Source organism: Paramormyrops kingsleyae, chromosome 7, assembly GCF_048594095.1.
Source record: "Paramormyrops kingsleyae isolate MSU_618 chromosome 7, PKINGS_0.4, whole genome shotgun sequence".
In the NCBI taxonomy this organism is placed as follows: Eukaryota; Metazoa; Chordata; class Actinopteri; order Osteoglossiformes; family Mormyridae; genus Paramormyrops; species Paramormyrops kingsleyae.
In genome coordinates, this window is record NC_132803.1 from 33352620 (window position 1) to 33373618 (window position 20999).

The 20999-nt window shown below is 47.2% G+C and overlaps 1 protein-coding gene across 2 annotated transcripts in view; it reads right to left on the reverse strand.

Annotated features, from left to right (window-relative positions):
* Window positions 1-705: 705 nt before the first annotated feature.
* The window catches only part of fbn2a (fibrillin 2a), a 73808-nt gene continuing 53514 nt past the window's right edge, over window positions 706-20999 (reverse strand). For both annotated transcript variants that reach the window (XM_023845307.2, XM_023845309.2), the window contains 31 exons: window positions 20717-20839; window positions 19976-20098; window positions 19537-19698; window positions 19371-19439; window positions 18998-19123; window positions 18522-18647; window positions 18276-18428; window positions 17756-17827; window positions 17509-17634; window positions 16608-16733; window positions 15799-15924; window positions 15526-15642; window positions 15302-15430; window positions 15096-15215; window positions 14499-14621; window positions 13647-13799; window positions 13460-13525; window positions 12888-13013; window positions 12333-12452; window positions 11451-11573; window positions 10901-11032; window positions 10338-10463; window positions 9738-9944; window positions 9514-9639; window positions 9292-9414; window positions 8620-8736; window positions 8097-8225; window positions 7286-7405; window positions 4943-5174; window positions 3568-3742; window positions 706-2840 (listed from right to left, as the gene is read on the reverse strand). In XM_023845307.2, the coding sequence (XP_023701075.2) occupies window positions 2484-2840; window positions 3568-3742; window positions 4943-5174; window positions 7286-7405; window positions 8097-8225; window positions 8620-8736; window positions 9292-9414; window positions 9514-9639; window positions 9738-9944; window positions 10338-10463; window positions 10901-11032; window positions 11451-11573; window positions 12333-12452; window positions 12888-13013; window positions 13460-13525; window positions 13647-13799; window positions 14499-14621; window positions 15096-15215; window positions 15302-15430; window positions 15526-15642; window positions 15799-15924; window positions 16608-16733; window positions 17509-17634; window positions 17756-17827; window positions 18276-18428; window positions 18522-18647; window positions 18998-19123; window positions 19371-19439; window positions 19537-19698; window positions 19976-20098; window positions 20717-20839 (4253 nt within the window). In that variant the 3' untranslated portion in view covers window positions 706-2483. The remainder of the gene's footprint in view (window positions 2841-3567; window positions 3743-4942; window positions 5175-7285; window positions 7406-8096; window positions 8226-8619; window positions 8737-9291; window positions 9415-9513; window positions 9640-9737; window positions 9945-10337; window positions 10464-10900; window positions 11033-11450; window positions 11574-12332; window positions 12453-12887; window positions 13014-13459; window positions 13526-13646; window positions 13800-14498; window positions 14622-15095; window positions 15216-15301; window positions 15431-15525; window positions 15643-15798; window positions 15925-16607; window positions 16734-17508; window positions 17635-17755; window positions 17828-18275; window positions 18429-18521; window positions 18648-18997; window positions 19124-19370; window positions 19440-19536; window positions 19699-19975; window positions 20099-20716; window positions 20840-20999) is intronic.

Below are 20999 nucleotides of genomic sequence, written 5' to 3' on the forward strand. Positions count from 1 at the left end.
GGGGGATGTTTTCTTGGCACACTTTAGGCCCCTTAGTGCCAATTGGGCATCGTTTAAATGCCACGGCCTACCTGAGCATTGTTTCTGACCATGTCCATCCCTTTATGACCACCATGTACCCATCCTCTGATGGCTACTTCCAGCAGGATAATGCACCATGTCACAAAGCTCGAATCATTTCAAATTGGCCCCCACAGTCACCAGATCTCAACCCAATAGAGCATCTTTGGGATGTGGTGGAACGGGAGCTTCGTGCCCTGGATGTGCATCCCACAAATCTCCATCAACTGCAAGATGCTATCCTATCAATATGGGCCAACATTTCTAAAGAATGCTTTCAGCACCTTGTTGAATCAATGCCACGTAGAATTAAGGCAGTTCTGAAGGCGAAAGGGGGTCAAACACCGTATTAGTATGGTGTTCCTAATAATCCTTTAGGTGAGTGTACATGTGGAAAGAAATTTGACATAGACTAGATAAATTAACTGAACAGAACAAACTCTTGTTGCATGGTTGCTTAAGGCCTCTGAATTATTTGGATACAATTCAAAATCTGATAAAGCTCTTTTTTTTTTTATAGAAAAGACCAGGTTGTATATGCAAATAAATCTAATCCAATCACTACGACACCTGTACAAAATGGATTTAAAATAAAACACATTAAATACTCAACCCCCCCCCCCCCCCCCCCCCCACCCCCCACAATTAACTGTGTGTGTATATAAAATACAAATATCTTAACGGTTAGACTGCAGTAATTCAAGATTCTAAATGACAACCAAAGCTGTAAATGGAAAGAAGTCACTTTCAGAGTTTGTCCCAGAAATCCTTCACGGGTCGCAAGCTGAGGTTGGAAATCTGTACAGGGATGCTGCCTTAGACACCGGCAATTTCCAGTCTCAAATGGCTCCAGTGTTTCTGTAAATAACAGCAGAGCTCTACTGGTCTTCTTAAGCATCACAGTTCGAGCACAGAGGGGCTGGAGTATCTGGCTCTGCAGTTTCTCAGGACTTGGGCAAAATGCACTTCAAAACAATCGCACAAAACAGCCCAGATGAAGTCATCGCTTTTGGTCATTAGGCTAATTTGTCAAAATGTTGACACAAACCTAAGAAGCACGTAAAATCCTTCTGTTTAATTTGGACATAGTAAGAGTGCGGCATATATTTTTGCAATTGAGTTATAAGCTTATTTAACAAAAGTATCATTACCGCTATCCTCATAAGGATGAGCAGAAGAATGACAGATGTTGTGGTGATTAAAATTAGCATTACATCATTATTATTGGTTGTATATGCATTCTCATACTGTTATATAATATAAGGCAGCAGGGTAAAAGTTATACCCTTTATAATTTTTTTTGCTAATTAGTGTTTCTCCAGTGGAGAAAGTTGCAATTTTTGCCTCCAGCCAGTAAAATGTAGCGGTGGTCTTTATGGCTGCTGGCCACTTGCCAGACCTGAGACGTGAAGATGCCAAAGCCGTCGCTGATCGGATACGATGTGATTTGGCTGGGGCAGCAGCTTCATATGGCACCAGCCGATGCTGCGATGAGACACAGGCTTGTAACCTGAAGTTCCCCACTGGCCTGACCGTGCGAAAGACAAGATTCTTTTTGCTTTGAGAAAACAGGCTGGAGCTAAGACTTAAGACGTTTAGACTGCTGTTGCCTGAAGTACACTGGCATCCTCCACATCTTCAATCTCTGAATTCTCTAGCTCCCATAAAATGTATAACTGTGCATATAATTGTTACACAACACACACACTGTTCCTGTGAAAATAATAAATAATACATTAAGATCTAACAGATTTTTTGAAATTGTAATTCTGACTATTTACATGACATAATAGCATTTAAGGCCTGCTTGTGTCAAGTTAATACTGATATTGATATTTATTTATACATAAACAAAGATAGATGTGTCAACATCCGGTTAGGCAACGTTAAAGCTGGATTCTGCATCGGTATCAGGAAAGTTTAATCATGACCGATAAGGATGATTGTGCTTTACATTATGAAGAAGCTTTCCTGAATAACTCTGGGCCACAAACTCAAAATGCCTGGCTGGGTTTCCTTGAGCTGAGGGAATCGTCCAGCTGTGACCCAGCTGGATCCGGTAAGATAACAGCTAAAGTTTCGGGTATTGGTGCCAATTAATAATATTTTCTATAAACTATCTCTGTTTTTCCTCTTTTATTATTTCCAGCTGCACCTCAGCTCAGGTCACCTGATCGTGGCACGTTTGGCTGCCCTTTCCCAGCTGACAGCCTGACGGGCTGTGATGTGTCATTGGTCATCGTCCTGCGTGCAGCTTGCTGTGACCTTTTGGTGCTGCGCTGTGACTGAGGCTGTGCGGCTCCCCTGGCTTGGCTTCGCTGACGTTCCCATCCTGATACATGCGTCCATGTCTGTGAGGTTTGGCTGAATGCTGGCCAGACAGTCCCCACATCCCACCTGGCTGGTGGTGCAGACGCTGGCGACTACTGCAGCTGAATGCGCAGCCGCATGTGCAGCCTCTTGCCCAGCTCCCCGGCCTGGGTGTCCTTGTGCCGGAGCTGGCCGCTGGCGTGGAGCGGCAGGCTGCTGACCTCCAGCGTGTAGGTGCCCGGTGAGGCTGTGTGCCGGGCGGCGTGCAGGTAGCTGAGGCCCCCCCGCTGCTGGATGCGGAAGGCTGCGTTCCGGTTGCCGGAGGAGATGACGTACTGCATGCGGTCAGCGAGGTGCCGCAGCGCCGGCACCAGCTCCAGGATGTGCTGCTTGGGGTCCAGCTCGGAGATGTTCATCACCAGATTCAAGGGGACCTCCATGTCCACGCTGGCCAGGCTGAATGACGACTCCTGCATTGGAGAATGACAGCAAGCCAGTGCAGACTAAGCTTTCATTTTCTGTGTGAACTTCATATACAGCTCTGGAAAAAAGTTAAGAGACCTCTCCATATTTTTTAAGAATCTGCATTATTAAATCCTGGTTTAATCCTGGTTCTGTTGGCAGAAGGTTACACTGAGCAGCAGGTTGCTTCCAGACCACAATACACAAGAACAACGTGTAGCAGAAGACACTGGGAACGACCAAAAACCAGCCAGGTAGAGGGCAGAAACAACTTTCCAATGCCAGAGATGACCGTCAACTTATCCAACAGTGCTTCATGAATTGGAGGATGACATCAAGTGACCTTCAAAAGGAATGGGAAACGTGAAGTGCACCCCTAGGACAGTTCATATCAGGCTCCTAGAGGCAGGACTGAAGTCCCATAAAGCAAGGAAGAAGCCCTTCATTAATGAGAAATGTAGAAGAACCAGGCTGGAGTTCACAAAAAAATGTATATTTTACACAGAAGCATACTCATAAATTAAGAAATGAGAGAAACAAAAATTTTTGCTGTGGTCTCTTAAATATTTCTAGAGCGATCAACCTACAGGTGTGAAAGGTGTGTAAACTTACAATATCCACATTCTTCGCTGCTACACACTCCGTCGCCACAACACAACCACAACTTTCTGGGCAGTGACCGTGCACCATCACTGCTGACGATGAGGATAGACGCAGCCTGGTATGAAGGGTTACCTCCAATGGCTGGGCTCTGCCGGCGCCACGCGGCTGCCTGCCGCTCCTCTTGCGGTAGCTGCTGACCTTGCAGTCGTGGCAGGCCTCCGCAGACGGGCCGTTACCTTCCTCCTCCCCCTCTGCCCCCCGGGGGGCAAACTGACCTTTGCCAACCAGCATGCCAGACACGCAGTGCCTGCACAACACAGCGTTACACATTAAAAAAGACGTTACTCTGTATATCTGCAGATATAGTACTCAGCTCCCCATAAATAATAATATTACTTAGTATACATTTCACTTTATGGCTGCACAAATTCTGAAAAAGCCCCAATGAATCAAATAAGGATCAACGGCTCCTTTGAAGGGTTTTTATAGTTCAGGTTCAGCAACATTGTTCCTTAAAATGAACCAACATAAAGGTACTATTAGATTAGACTAAATAAAACTTTATTCATCTTGAGGGAAGTTATTGTGCCAAGGAGTAGCTCTTGTCGTGCAGGACTAAAACAAAAAAGAAAGCTACGGAAGTCTGTAGAGGCATAACTTTTTTTTTTTCTTTTCATTATCTAGAGATCACGATTTATTTTTCTCATGATCTCGACATAACCCATGTCACTTTCCCATGATCTCGTGAAAGGTTTCGTATTATCCTCATGGACGAATGCATCAGATTTTACTTTGTGATTGGGACAGTCCACAATCAATCAGAATCAAGAATCATAATCAGAAGACTTTATCAACCCCGGAGTAAATTGCTCACATTGCGACTGCAAGAACAATACAATATAAGTATAAAGATAGGAATGAAGTGTAAAACAAATTACGGCACTGTTAAACATTCTAATAAATAAAATAAAAATTAAATACGATAGAAAATCTCTGTACAATCTAAAGTACCTTTGTCCAAAAGTTAGAGGAAAAAATAAAAGTGTATATTGCACCAGAATCATAAGTGGTTAAATTGCACTTGTTTGTAAAACCAAGTTAGACTTCAAACTGCGGGAAAAAGTCGAGATATATTGCACCGAATCATTGATACGAGGAAATAACAGTGTCTGTCGGTGCTAGAAAATTGTCATATTAGTGTTCGTCATTTGAGAAGGAGCCTCAGAAATTTGCAGCTATACCGTCGGAGAAATTATAGTGAGCCTGAACGAGTAGTGAGTTTCATTACCAACCAACTGGAGAGTCCGGGACGTCTCCATGGTTACCAGGTGATGTTTGAAAGATGTCGGCTTAAAAAACTAAGAAAAAAATAAGTTTATGTATGTCCTCTACAGACTTCCGTAGAAAGCTGAAAATACCAAATATAAAATAAAGAGTATAGGTGTAAAAACAAAAAGGATAAATGATGAGGTATGTCAGGGCGCCCCCAGGCGATAGGCCGGCTCACCCCTGGCCCACTCGGTAGTACCCGGGGGGGCAGCCACAGAGGTAGCCACCCTCCGTGTTGGCGCAGCCGTAGCTGCAGGGGTTACGGAAGGAGTCGCACTCGTCAATGTCCTCACAGCGGCTGCGCAGCTGGTCGAAGGCGAAGCCAGATGGGCAGCCGCACCGGAAGCTGCCCAGGGTGTTGTAGCAGGATGCCGAGCCACAGCTGCCCGGATTCGAACACTCGTTTTCATCTGCCAGAGGGGAGCACAAACCTGGAGCTGAGTGCTTGGAGGAGATGTGGGGGGATGTTGTGGAGGCTGTGTGATAGTGGCCCAGTGTTCTGCAGCCAGATCCTCTTGCTGTCTGGGGTGATTTTAGGTTTTTTTTAAGGTTCATATAGTGGGGGATGCCAGATCATTAGCCAATAATAATCTCTGGATTGGTGAGTGACAGGGGCCCAATCAGTGTTCAGCTGGGCTCAGTGCCCCTGTGGTTCCGCCCCATTTGCAGTTTAACTGTAATTTGTGCCTAATTTTCAGCATGTACTACAGAGATCTGTCACTGCAGGCCCTAGACTTCTAAGGGCTGTTTAACATAATGGTTTAAATGCATTATGAGTGTTCATGAAAACTATAGAATCTACAGTTAGAGGTGTAGTACTGTGTACTCTCAGCAGAGGCTCTGCTCTGCTAACTTTCAGAACTGGCATAACCTTTACATTTTATTTTTTTAGCATACACTTTTATCTAAAGCAAAATGAGACTAAAAGCAGAGTCAGGCAATCCCTAAAGTAACTGGGGGTTACGAGCCTTGCTCACGGGCCCAATGGTAACATTACTCTGCCGACCGTGGGATCTGAACCAGCGACCTTCCGAGCACAGGCACACACCACAGATTATAAATCACTCCTCAGTGCTTTGCTACCACTGCCATGCCTTTTTTGCAAAAATTACTCATATTATTTGCATGGATTAATTCTACTCAGAGTTTTGCCTCTAGCATCCTTACTATTCGCGGGGTGGGTTTAATCGGAATGCCCCCGCTGTGGCAAAGTGTCGTGGGACCGTAACCCGAAATCCTGATGACACGGAACTCCCACTATCATTACAGCAATCTGGGATGGACCATGGTGTATATTTGTAGGGGTGGCACCCCCCCCAACTGAATTAATGGAACAGACTGACAGTGTCAGAACCATTTTAAAGGTTCTCCCTGTCAATTGCTGGGAATTAATAGGTGTAAAATCAGTGAAAGGTCATAGTGTGACCTAGTGTTTGGGTATAATAAAAGAGATTAATTTATTTTGCAGATGCCAGTGCCTTCAATGTGCACAAGTGGGGGCTGGCCACCAGGGGGCACTGTGACCCTACTCTCCCGGCCTGATTGTGTGTGTGTGTGTGTGTGTGTGTGAGTGAGAGTGAAAGCATGCTCTGTTGTCAATGTTGATTGTTGTTTTTTCTGAAGCACCAGTAAAGCTACATTAGCTTTGGCATAACACCAGTGTCCATTAGGAAACAGCTATAGAGGGCTGACACACATACTGTATCTACTGCACAATGGGTGTGAGCTGCCAAACACTGAAGCCGGTTTTCAAGGTTATCAGCATTTATGCTTTTGATGCTCTTTTAAAAGAGGAGAATATAAACACAGCAATTATACATGTGACTGTTTGGTGCTGATGTGGCTCGGTAGGTTAGGATCTGTGCCCACGTCTGGTAGATCGTGGGTTTTAATCCTGTGGCTGTCAGAATCATCATATCACCTTTAGGTCCCTGAAACCTCAACTGCCCTCGGGACAGGCTGACCGTGCTCTCTGACCCTATGTCACTATGGACAAAAGCATCTGCTAACTGATTGATTGTGTTCATCCTTCCCTCATTCCTCTGTTCTTCCAGGCTTATATCAGCTGTCCAATGAGATGGATACGTGGGTGTTCTGCAAGCCTACCAGTACTATATCGTAAGAAACTGCGTGTGAGGACACTGCACAGATTCACACATGGACGCCAAGCTCCCAGGAATTAAAGTGAGTTATGAGTTTCTGCAAGTTAAAAATAGACGATTATGAGACATGAAATGTATTCCAAGAAATACATCAAAATCATATACCCAAGCTGAATTTCCAGCTCCATTGGAAACCATATGTACTTTTATTATAATGCTTATGGAGTTATATGTTTTTGCTATATGTTTATCATACATACATACTATGTATTACTGTAGCTACACATGGGGCTCTTCTGTAGCCCCTCTGTGCTAATATAGTGTAAGTAGTGTTTCATTATTAGTTGTGCAGGTTTTGGCCCTAAAGGGAGCTATATGCTAACGTACCCAAACCGACTCAAGCAGCAATGCTAACTTACCCACACACTGGTTCCACTGGTAGTGCTGCATGTAGCCCTGGGGGCAGGTGCAGCGGTAGCCCCCAAGCGTGTTCTGGCAGCCATGTTGGCACCGGTGGCTACCCTTGCATTCGTCAACATCTGCCGGGGTGGGGTGGGGGGGTTGGCGAGAAAAAATGAGACCCTTTTGAAAGTGTTGGTGTGCTTTTGGCTAATGAATCTGGATATTCCCTCTGGCCAGAGAGATGCCTCGGGGCAGGGGACATGTTTATCAGAGGGGCACCAGTACCGACCCTGGGCCGCTTCCCTGGAGACACCCCCTCCTCATCAGCGAACTGCCAGTGACCCACCTGAGGAATCCGCGATTTATAACTGCAGCTGCAGTGAGCTGAGCTGGCAGCCCCAGTGCACAGCTGTTTCTAATATGGACTCTAATAAAAACGGAAAAGGGCCCATTTTGGGTTTTACTGTTACTGGTCTATTTTAGCTCACAATGCATCCAAATTCTACTGCCGGTTCCATACTACTGGCTTCCTGCTAATGAGATCCAGGTAAAGTGACCTGAGAGAAAGAGCGCCCCCATGTGGAATCCCGACACAGCCCTGGATACCTCCCTCCATCCTGTCATTTACGGTTAGTAAAACTAGCAGCAGATACCGGTAGTATGAACTGTATCCGTGATCTCTGGTGAACAAGAAACGTACTGTAAGTAAGGTCGAGACCCATTTGAAAGGAGCATTTGGACTAGGCATCCTTACTATTCATGGGGTGGGTTTATTGGAATGCCCCCCCAGAGTGGCAAGGTGTTGGGGGTGTCGGGGTAGAGCCGTACCATGACAGCGCAATCCGCTGGGGTCCGAGCTGTAACCCTGCTGACACTCACAGCTGAAGCTTCCAGGCGAATTCTCACACGCCCCGTTGGCGCCGCACAGGTTGGGCTCGACTGCACACTCGTTGTTGTCTGGGCAGGAGGAACCAACCACCACCCCCCCCCCACCAAAACCAGTGAGCCACTTAATCACCACTTCACGGCCCATTACACCTAACGGCTGGCTGATGATAGCATTTAACCGGGAGATGGGATGACATCGTTTAGTGCGACGTCTCGGCACGGCAATGCTAATATTGGCGACACAGTGAATGTGACCCGTTACTGAAGGTTTATACCACAGAACCATATGGGTGAAACTACTGAAGAGACCAACATGCACATTGTTTTTATCATAATTAGACTGGAAACTGTAGCGCATTTTGCGTGCTTGAAGTGGTCAGTATAATCCTTGTGAACACCAGTGAGGCAGATGTGATACAGTGCTCATCCTCACGGGACGTGCCCCAAAGCCTGGCTCACTCACCGATGCAGGCGGTGTGGTGCTGGGAGAAGCCGGGGGGGCACCTGCAGGTGAAGCCCCCGATGGTGTTGCTACACAGGAACTGGCAGTTGTGCCTCTTCGTCAGGCACTCATCCAGGTCTGAGGTCAGACGGAAGTGACACTGGTGAACGTGACCCAACAACCTGCTGTGATTCTGCATCCCGTGCTCATGGGACAAGTGTCACGACTGCTGTGTGAGACACTGTTGTAATGCCGTCTTAAATCTCATTTGACCAACATTAAGCCTATGGCGCCATTTCGTAATGGAGTAGTGGCTCAGTGGTTAACAATGCGGCCTCATGCCTCCGGTGTGGAGCTGGCATGGTCCTTGTGGTTTTCTTCTGGGTATCCTCTCAGGTGTGAGTGAGGTGGATTGGTCTGTTTGTGGCTGTGGATATGAGTATGGCCGTCCCAGAGATAGACCTCAGACCAGCAGGGGTTTGCGAGCCCCCTGTTAGCCACAAACAGCCACTACACAAGGGGTGGCCACAAAGTGACTTTTTGAGTGGAGTCCCAGAAACAACAAACCCGCCCCTGCCTCAGAATCACTGCAACCCAGCACTGAAAATGCAGTTATTGATATAAAAGCTATGTAAACGGTGTATTGCATGAGGCTACGGAAACATTTAACTGCACCGGAGCGGGTGTCATCACCTTTACATGTCCTGCCGTCTTCCTGCAGCAGGTATCCCCGGGGGCAGGAGCAGGTGTAGCTGCCCTCCGTGTTTTTGCAAATGAAGTTGCATGGCTTCGGTGACATGGCACACTCGTCCGCGTCTGTGGGCCGACGGAGATATCAAGCTCGTCGGAGATAGGGGAAGGGAGGCATCTGTCTATGGTTTGAGTGCGGTGCTGTGGGGGGGAGATGGGGCTTACCCACGCAGGCAGTGCCAGCGATGTCTGTGGTGTACCCAGGATTGCAGTGGCACCGGAACGAGCCCATGGTGTTGATGCACTGGCCATTCTGGCACAGGTCGGGCAGGACCTTGCACTCGTCTACATCTGCCGATTGGGAGTTTGGAATCAGGCAATGAAACGGGAGGTCTGGAGGTCCACCCACAAATATGACGAGGAAGGGTTAGGTTCCGTAAATGACGTACCCGTGCCGTCAGTGCTGTAGCCAGGCCCATTGGGACACAGCTTCCTGTACTGGCCGCTCCCGTGCAGTGGGCAGAGCTCGCACTGGTTGCCCCAGCCACGCCCTCCATTGCAGCAGCACTCGGACTTGGTCACGGGGTTCTGGCTGCTGGAGGACATCTGGCACATGGTCTGCAGGACCTCGGTGAAGCAGAAGCCCTGGCGGAAATCTAGGAAGCCCAAGGGAGTTGGACAGCCCCTCTGTGAAATCCACAGAACCTTGTGGCAGACAGTTCCGTTCCTTGGCCTCTATAGAGGTTACACTGTTCCTGTCTGTTGTACTTCTGAATGGTTCCTATGATACCTTGTGTTAAGAATCCCATCCTTGACTTTAGGGAAACTGAAATGCTAATTAAAACCAAGGTGGCTACAAAATAATCTTAGTCATAGCTATAAAATATAAAATATTAGTTTGAGTAATTTAAGCCAGAAATTCAAGACGGTTGTTGATGACAAAAGAATGTACAGCCCCAGGGGTTAGGCCACAGTAACCAATGGCAGCTGCGGGGCCACACTGACCTACAGCCCAGTGGAAGGAAGGTAGAGGAGCACATACTGCTCACCCAGGCAACTGGTGCGTGTAGGATCTGCTTGGAAGCCATTGTTACATTCACACATGTAGCTGCCGACGGTGTTCACACAGCGGCCGCTCTCACAAATCCCCGGCCTGGTGCGGCATTCGTTCTCATCTGGAAGGAACACCAGGTCAAAGGTTTATGGGCTACAAACTGTTGGTGTGACACAGCTGTGAGAAATTAGCAGGGTACAGCATTTTATGTATTCTGGCAAAAGCAAACTGACAAATTTCTCCCCCAAAATAAAATTGGTCAGAACAGGAGGGTGGGGTGGGTGGGTGGGTGGGGATTGTACGATAAAATTAGCTGAATGGGGGATGCAAAATGTATACAAAAAAATGAGACGATCTGTATTTTCCTGGATCAAGGCATTTTGTTTACAGGTGGAAACTCCCCCCACGCAGCCCGGAATAATGCTGGTGGAGACTGGGGCTTGGGCACCCCCAGCCTATAGTACTATAAGCACCCACTTCCAGCATCCATCCATCCATGCATCTACCCATCCCCACACTGGATCCCCAAGGTGTGGTGGGGGGGGCAGGGCTTCTTACCCTGACACATCTCGCCATTGGGCGTTCTCACCATCCCCACGGGACACAGGCACATGAAAGTACCAATCAGGTTCTTGCACTCCATTCCCATGGACTCGCAGTCGTGGAGCCCCTGTGCGCATTCGTCCAGGTCTGCGGAGGCGGGGGAAACCGGGTGAGTGGTGCGGGATTGCCAGGCGTGTTCCGGCACACCGCGACTGCGCTGTAGTAACCGGGGAAGCAGATCCCCTGAGAAATGACCCACTTCATGCAGAATCTCCAGTAAAGGTTGCCAAGGCTATCGCCCATCGGGGCTTTCCCATGACAACATTAACATTAATGTATTGAAATTTATTTCCAAAATGGTGCACTGACAAGGCAGATAATACATAACAAACATCTGGTTGTCAAGGAGCCAAATTAGGTACAGGTGCTGCTAGGCTGAGCTTCCAGAAACAAGTGCGAGATCGTCATGGTAACAAACATTCCATGACAGAATAGCCCTACAAGTATACGACATGGAGAGAAAGCGGCCAGCTTGGGGTGCGTGAGGCGGCCCAGGGTGTCTCACCCTGACACATCCTGCCGTCCTCCCGCAGTGTGTAGCCTGCAGGACAGGTACACTCGTAGCCGCCGAACGTGTTGACGCAGCGGAAGGCGCAGAGCAGGGCGTTCTGGCTGCACTCATTGATATCTACACGGGGAACATGGGAGCAGTGAGCAGAACCGCTGAGGCGACCCCCAGTTTTCACCGGAACTCTGCATTCTTACACACTTACAGCACACGTAAAAACTCAGTCACCACGAAGCAACACTTTACACAGCCAGAGACAGCAGCTGGGTCTTCAGAAGCCTGAACATCTTGTAAGAAAATCAGAAAAATTACTGAGGACAGACTAGCATAACTAACATTGAATTCCACCGCAGAGACAGACCTTTTTATTTTTACTATATACATTAAATATGCCATAATGTTACTGATAACTGAGCGCAATACACGCATATATACATACTGTATATATTTATGTATATAGGTATGGAATATAGCTTTTGTAAGTATTTTATAATGTTTATACCATGTCATTGTGTGGAATATGCATTAATAAATTTATTTTAACCTACTTGCACAATGATAAATAAAAAACTATTACTGAATGGCTGCAACGTTCTGCTTGTCTGTAAGGTTTTTATGATGTATCTTAGACTTATTTTAAATGTGCTCTTTGCAGAAAGATGCAAACATTTGTACAGAGCAAAAATCCTGTCTGCGGTGAACTTCTGAAGTTTCACACTCGCCTTCCCATGAAAACCTCCTCGGCCATTAATGGGCCTTCGTGATATTCACTGAAAAATGGCGTGTGTGTGACTAAACTGCAGGAAACAGGAGAGAGTGCAGAATCTCAAAGGCGCCGGACTGGCGATGCCCTTTTTATAGCCCCTGCAGTGCACCTACCCTCACAGGTCATCATGGGGCCGGGCTCGAACCCTTCCTCGCAGGCGCACTCGAAGGCCCCAATCACATTGGTGCAGGTTCCGTTTCCGCACGGGTTCCCCATGGCGCATTCGTCGATGTCTGCCGGGGAACCGGAACACGGCGCGTGTGCGATGTGGCATTACAGTCATACAGTCACTGAGCCGTGCTAATTCACTGTTCTTGAACCGCGTCTCTCAACTAAAAAACATCCAGTTTCCCTTCCATTACTTATTGTGATTGTAAATCACTGACTAGCTTGCAAATGGTCCACTGTATTGATTTTCAAGGCAGGAAAGACGTTAGTGTACCTGAAAGCATCAAACAGTGCAGTTACTGTCCGAATGGTTGGGCATTAAAAACAAATTCATTCTGAGCTTCATAACAAACTCATGCATAATGTTCATCCGAAGACAGCTCTACTACAGAAATTCTAAGATAAAGCTTCTGAGAAATGTAAGAAAACGACTCGAGCTTGTGGAAAGGCAGCTGGGTGCGGCCTTCGGCTGCCGCGGAGCATTGAAGAGGGTTTCTCACCAATGCAGTGCAACCCGGTGCGGTTCAGCGCGTAGCCCACGGCACACTGGCACCGGAAGGAGCCGTCCATGTTGACGCAGTGCCCGTTGTGGCAGATGCCCGGGTTCTCTGCGCATTCATTCACGTCTGCCCGCCAGCCACAGAAAGGTGAGGGTCGAGTTCAGTCACACTCTTTAAATCAGGGGTCTCCAACTCCAGTCCTGGAGAGCTACTACCCAGTAGGTTTTCTGTCCCACTTGGCTTCTGATGAGCCACACCTGCTCCTGGTATTTACCTGAGAACAGCTGTGGCTCATCAGAAGCCAGGTAGGATAGAAAACCTACTGGACGGTAGCTCTCCAGGACCGGAGTTGGAGACCCCTGCTTTAAATCATTAAAATCCTGTACATTTCTAGGACAAACAAAAATATCCTGTGCCAAATCCGGTTTCTCTCATCGCTGTTCGCTTAATATATCAAAAGCACCATGAACATCTCCTCAGTTAACAATAGCGCAAATGAAAGTAGCATTTTCGCGTTCATTTTATTTTTTGCCAAAAATGGGAGAGTGAGGAACATTATCCGGACATGGTACCTATTGGCGCTTCTCCAATCCCGGGGATGAGTCCGTGACCAAAGGGACAAAGCTCCTGAAATCCCACTGTCATGGAGATGACAATGGCAGAACAGTTAGTGACTCCAACTCAAGGTCGCCAGAAGGGCTGTGAGAGCCAAGGACTCATAATAAAAGGGTAAAAACATCAGTAAAGCAGAGGGTTTACCGTCCTGCTCCTTGGGACAGAGCTCACAGGGGTCTCCCCAGCCCTCCTTGGGCATGGTGCTGCAGCAGCAGGCGGCCTTGGTGCTGTTGAAGGCCTGTGGCACAGCGCACATCCCCTCGGTGAACTTGCTGAAGCAGAAGCCTGTGCGGGTCTCTGTGAGAAGAGCGGAGGCCCACTGATCGAACGCGCGCCGGTCACTGTGGTGGCATTCTCCTCAAAGTGGGTCACCACCGGAGGAACAGCCAGTGTAGCTAATATTACTGCGTATATATCATCCATCCAAAAAATCGCAGTGGTAGGCCATGACCAACACTAAAAAAAAAAAAATATTTAGTGTATGGGCCCATTTAAATCTCCTGCAAGATTTATGGCCAGCAGGGTTGGATTTAGCGCATAATCCAGAAATGGCTCTTGAGGGAGACCCAGGGACGTAGAGACTCACAACATAATTATTATAATTAACTACTCAGATGAAACTGTTATTCTATTATCGGGCGCCAAGTAACTTTGCAGTTAAGGACACATGGTACTTAGCCAGTGTTTGTTCTAGTAAAATATAACAAGAGAATAGAATATCTTTATTGTCACTGTTAGCTCTACCAATGCTACATATTATGTGGAATAAAATACGAATATAATATTGATATATATGGCTGAATAGTGAACAAAAGTGCATTCTTAAAATTGATTTAGCAGTGTTGAACGTAACAATGTGAAAGAGCTTAAGATTAAAAATAAGCAGTATTGTAATATGCAGCTGCATACACAGTTCTTATAACCCATAGCAACCAGAGGTAAAAATCTTTCATATTCCTGATTGGCCGCTTTGGGTTTGGGGGCGGGCGGGCTTACCCAAGCACCTGCGGCCGTTCTCCGAGAGTACGAAGCCAGGCCCGCAGACACACTTGAAGCTGCCGGGACTGTTGAGGCAGGAGCCAAAGAGGCAGATGTTAGGATCTTCGCACTCGTTGAAATCTGTGAAGCAGAGGCACAAATTTCACTCCTAACTGCAATACGTCGCTTGTCTATTTCTGATGAAGGGGGATGTTAACGTGCCAGAGCTCTGAGTCTGGGCCCAAAAAAAGGCCCCCTGATTTACAAAGCCTCTTTGTGGGGCCAGCGCTGGGGTGATGTCAGGACTGGGTTCTGCTGAACTGAAGCTGGTATATCGATTGTCACTGTATATTTAGGAAACACATTAAACAACCAAATACTACTGTCTGAGGTCTTGTGGATAAATTTTACAGAATGTCCACTTGGAACAGATTTTATCCACTTTTGTAAAACTGAAAAGTGCTTTCCTACAACATTTATGACCAGAGCTGTGACATTTAAATCCGGCCCAGGGTTTCATTTTCCAAAGTTAGCGAATGAAAACTTTCAATATGTATCGATTTCATTGGGCCTGATGAATCGTCCTGACAGAAAGGTCCAGAAAGCAGCCCTTACCTTCACAGTGTTCGTCCTGTTTGACGTAACCTGCTGGGCAGAAGCAGCGGAACGAACCGTCTGTGTTCTGGCATGTTCCGGGGGCACAGGTTCCAGGAAATATCGTGCACTCATTCACGTCTGTTTTGTGGAAGCAGGGGAGCGGTTAAACGTGCTGGCGGCCGGCCGCCCCGGTGTGGCAGCGCTCAGTGTGCCGGTAGACTTACCGATGCAGTTCTTTCCATCTGCAGTGAGCTTGTAACCCAGGTGACACAGACACTCAAAGGATCCCACATGGTTGAGGCACTGACCGCTCCTGCACATCACGCCGTACGGCGTCCTGCACTCGTCGATGTCTGCACAACATCAACCACAAGCACAAGTACTAGAATAATTACTGGCTGGATTGCTGGACTTCGCTATACCTCAACCGTCCAGCAGAGGGACTCACCCGTACAGTCGTTATTGTGCGTGATCTCGAAGCCAGGGTGGCAGACACAGTTGTATGAACCCACCGTGTTTCTGCATGTCCCGTTTCCGCATGGCTGCCTTGCACATTCATCGACATCTTTAGGGGAAAGGAGACAGCTTTATTCACACTAATGACACAAAGAAATATAAAGGAAAATTGTAAAATGAGGAGCGTGTGCTCTAATTGGTTCATAAGCTTAGCTGTGACATCATCAAGGCTACGGGAAACAGAAAAAAGAGACAAAAGCTGTACCCATGCACATCCTCTGATTGGAGCTGGCCCTGTAGCCATGGTGACAGAGGCAGTGGTACGCCCCCTGGATGTTCACGCACTCCCCGTGGCTGCACACGTTGGGGTTCTCTACACACTCGTCACGGTCTTGCCGTTGAAGAGGAGAACAAGAGAGTCACTCGATGGGGTGAGAGAGCCGCCTTTCCTGTGAAAGCATCATCTCTCCCCCTCTAAGGGCACACTGTGGGGGCCCTGTATTCATAATGACCCATAATAAGAAAGCAAACAGCTGCTAATGAATACACCAGCCATTCTGGGCCAGAGCACAAACACCGACGTGGGATGTGCTGCCCTCGCCACGGCAACTCAACCACCAATGGGGATAGCCAGATAGAGGGCAGGTTTGTTGGTACAATATGACCCCAGGAGTGATAATGTAAGGGTCCAAGTGGGATGCCAAGGCCAGCAATTATTAAAATTAGTAGTATATCACTTTCTGTTTGGAGAAAAAACAATATAGCAAGAGCAAGGTCTCCAGCGTACTAATGTGGTACATGGGCTCATCAGTGCTGAGAGAATATAGAACTAGGAATACACTATAATATAATATAATAATTATAGGGGAGTTTGCACACTGCTGAAGTACAATACACATCCCTTAAGCAGTGTGTGCTGCGTAAAGGCTGATTTACACTTCTGTGTAGTATCTACGCTGTACCGCACACTCTAGCTTGACACACACTTCCCCGGAAATGTCACTGCGGGCTGTCAGCTACAGTGTTGCGTACGTGGCTACATGGCTATTCCAGCCTTTACGGAGGCCGGCTCACCCAAGCAGGCCCCGCTGGGAGAGACGCTGAATCCGTCAGAGCACTCGCAGCGGTAGCTGCCCGGGATGTTGATGCAGTCGGCGTCTCGCTGGCACAGGCCCTCTCTGCTGCTGCACTCGTCGATATCTGCGAGTGATACACATGCTGGGGTGATGGGAAGGCCCGCTTAACAGTGTCTTATCATACTCAGAAAATCAATCGATGAATTAAAAATGGCCCCTAGTTGTCATTCTAATATACAGACACATGCCCAATGAGTTTGGTGCGTAAAACTAACTTTGTCCGCAGTTTATATACTGTTTCTCTATGGAGTGTGGCTCAGGTGAGCTCTAGAGAGGTTCATCTTTGGCTCACTCGGAGTCAGCCTTCCCCAGGAGCAAAAACCACTGTTGTGGTGTTACAAGTATGTGCCCCTGACCCCTCCCGACCCCTCACTCCACTCCCAGACTGGCCTTATTTCAAACTGGACCAGTTCAAAAGACTGGTCACGTCCCTACATGATTCAAAGCCGACTGCAGTCTGACAGCTGCAAGGCCGAGGGGAGAGATTATGTTGCCCCCGCCTCACTCTATCCACCCCTTCCCCCCCCCCCCCAGCCTGACTGTGCTTTAATGTGGAACCGCACTACACGAGGCACTGGGGATGCTCAGAACAGAGCGAGACATACGGTGGGTTAATATTTTGAAAGATGAAGAGAGCAACACCAAAAAGGGCGAAGAGACAAAACATAACATGACCCCATTTCCCTGTCTGGGGTGTTTCCTGGCCCAGGGATCCAAAGGCGAAGCCATCCAAGTCCCCTCCTTGACGCCTGAAGTACTTTAAAATGTTGCTCCACATTGCAGGGAGTCTTTCGCCGCAAGGAAGGTAAGGAAAGGTGAAGGAGTCTTGCCCAACTCACCGTCGCAGATGATCAGCAGGTCACTGTAGCTGAATCCCGTGGGGCACTCGCAGCGGAAGCTCCCAATCTGATTGATGCACACACCGCTGGCGCATATCCCCGGGATCTCCCGGCACTCGTCGATGTCTGCAAGCGGCGGCAAAGGCTATAGATTTAACCATCAGTCAGACGGCAACAGCCCATCTGGACAAGAATCAAGCCACCAACCTGGACAGCCAGAATTCGGGAGATGTGCTGCCTTACTCACCCACAGCTTTTCCTGTCTCGATGTCTAATCTGAAGCCAGGGACAATGTTTCCACACAGAGTACGGTAGCCACCTGGCAAAATCATCAATTGTATAAACCTTTTCTATACTGCTTGCTCTCAGTTTCTACTTTTAAATCAAATATTGAAATATGCGGGTGATGTGTAGCACAGCAGGTTAGAACGCTGTGCCTGTGATCAGAAGGTCACTAAATTGAATCCCTTGGCTGGCAGAACGATGTCATTGTTGGACCCTTGGCAACGGTCCTTAACCCCAGTTGCTCCAGAGACTGTCTCAATTGTACACCAATGGATAAAAGCATCTGCTAAGTAAGTTAAATGTCAGTATAGTACATAAAACTAGTATACAGAAACCTTTTGAATTGTAGGTTGAATTACAAACAACATTGATGCGTTTCTGATATCATTATCATCCAGTTTGATAGGAAGAAATTATATGGTTTTCAAAATGGCCCCACAAGAGGTGATTATTTGAATGGTTTCAGTATCTCTGGTACTGACCAGTGCCAGGGGCAGGGCAGGCCTCGCAGGGCTTGTTCCAGGCCTTGCCCACATTGTAGGAACAGCAGCACAGCCTCCGGGTTATGTTGAAGGTCAGCTCATTGCTACATGCTGTGCCATTGTGGTTTCTGTAGCAAACACTTTTTCTCATGTCTGGAGAAACAGACACAATAGGATAGGTGTACCTCATGGCTCAGTCCTCAGTCTCAAAGGATATTATTACAAATGATCATTCATGTGACTCACCCATGCAGTTGTTTCCCCCGTTGACTTGCATGTAATCTTGGGGACACACACAGGTGTAGTTACCTAGAGTGTTGTAGCAGGTGCCTGGACCACATATTCCAGGGTTGAACACACATTCGTCAATATCTGGAACGGGATGTGAAGCAGATTAGTGTGAGACAACCATGAAAATAAATTACTTCCTTGGAAAATTTCTATTACTGCATAGTTTATCACTATTTGCATTTAATTTGTAGATGCATTTATTTTGTGGATGGTAAGGAAATTAGCTGGTACCAGTAATATGTAAAAAGACAGGAGGGGAAACAGGTAATTTTTCACCTAGGCAACTTTGCTCTTTTTATTTTTGATTGAATAAGACACAAACATTCATCACAATAGTTTGTCTCTGTGATCCAGCCTTGCAGATAAGACACTGGCCAGGATCAAGACTTGTCATCACATGCACAAATTTCCTACCTGAGCTGACGACTCACCCTCACAGATACGACTGCCCTCGTTGAGGTAATATCCGTTCGGACACTCGCACTCGAAGCTGCCGAATGTGTTGACGCAGTCACCACCCTGGCACAGCCCTGGCAGCTCCTGACACTCATCGATGTCTGCATTGGGAGGTACGGCAGCCCATGAGGACACTAAGAGTCTAGGATTTTTTTAAGATAGGGGGCATAACAGAGGCCTTAATTCATGTAAGGTTGGCCCCTCTGTCATTAGCCAATGATATGTTTTGGATAATTGAGTCACAGGGGGAGGAGGCACTCTGAGGGCCAATCGGCATTCAACTTTGGCCAGTGCCCCTGTGGCCCCACCCCAGAATATAGCTCTGGAGTAAGGAAGCAATGGATTTACCTTCCAATATAATAGTAACAGGATTGGGTCTGAAACCCTCCCCTCCAGGACAAAGGGTGTTGTAATCCGCTGTAAGGACATCAAATCATGACAGGTCAGTTGATGGATGCTACAGCAGTACTACCAGGAATATTTCATGTCTCCTTGGAAACCAATGGGGCCTTACAGGAGTTGAGGACAGGACAGAGCTCACAGGGGTTTCCCCAGGCACGTCCCAGGGAGCAGCAGCAGGAGGACCGGCTGACCCCAACGCCCAGCTCCACACTGCAGACCAGGTTCCCCCGGCCCCGGTAAGCAAACTCCAGGTAGCAGTTTCCCGCTCGAGTATCTGGCCAGTACAGGGTGTGGGAGGGGACATATTTCAAATACATTCTGAATTACGTCTTTGCAAATTGGGAATTATGGTCAACTTCACTGGCAGGCAACAAACACCTGGTGCAGATGGACATATATTTCTGGAAGTAACAGCTGTTTTATCAATGCTACCTTTAAACCATGGATGATTAGGGGAAATTCCTCAGATACTGAGCTGTACTATTACACACATTCACAGACACTGTCACATCCTCTATGAAAGGCACATGATGCTGGGTGCCCAGACATACCAACACAGCCCACGCCAGTGGGGTTCAGATCAAAGTCTGGCGGGCAGTTGCAGTCGTAGGACCCGGCGGTGTTGACGCACAGTCCATTCACGCAGTTGATGGGGTCTAGGCATTCGTCCACGTCTGCAGCACAACAACAACACGTACGGTTGTCAGAAAGTGTAATTTTTTAATGAGGATGTGGTTTTACTGACTCTCCCTTGGTCAGTAGTTCTGATGGATGTCAATTAATATAATTAATTTAAAAAAACATCACACATTTGCAAAATTCCTACAAAACTCCTTTCATTAAACAAGATTAATCTGTTTTCACACAAGTCAGACCAAAACTTACTGGAGCATAATTATGATAAAATCTTAAATACCTGTAATTGCGACAAACATTTTTTTCTGCCAGTTATTATTGCTAACATTAAAACAAAGTGTTATTAAAATGACATTTAGCCCACATTTTAAATTATAATTTCCATTTGTCATGTTCTGGAGTAATTAATAGAAAAAGAGAGGGAACGATAGGCTGTGTGAAAGACGAAGCGTGTAAGATCACAAACAGATTCTACTGTGCCTTCAAACCTGGAGATCCTGCCTTAAAATTACCGAGTCATTTCTACCCCAGTCTGCACTTTACAGCCTGTTTAACGCGAGCCAGCCATGCACATGTAGTGCAGATCAAAGGGAAATGGTCAAGATATATAGGAGAGGGACCACTGGTGATACTGCGAACAGACGGGGGCCACCTACCCGTGCAGTTACCCGAGGACCTGTTCAGCTCGTACCCTTCATCACAGAAACACCGGAACATGCCGGGGATGTTCTTGCACGTGCCAAACACGCAAACGTTTGGGAAGGAGCACTCATCAATGTCTGCCAGACGTCATGGAGAGGATACAGAAGCATAAATTGGTTTTGTGCAATGTTTTGCAAGTGGGATGATTTATGTACTTCACATGTATGACATATTATATATTACTTGTGTTTACAAATGTAAAATAGCTGTGAAAAAAAGCTTTGTAACTGAGAAAAA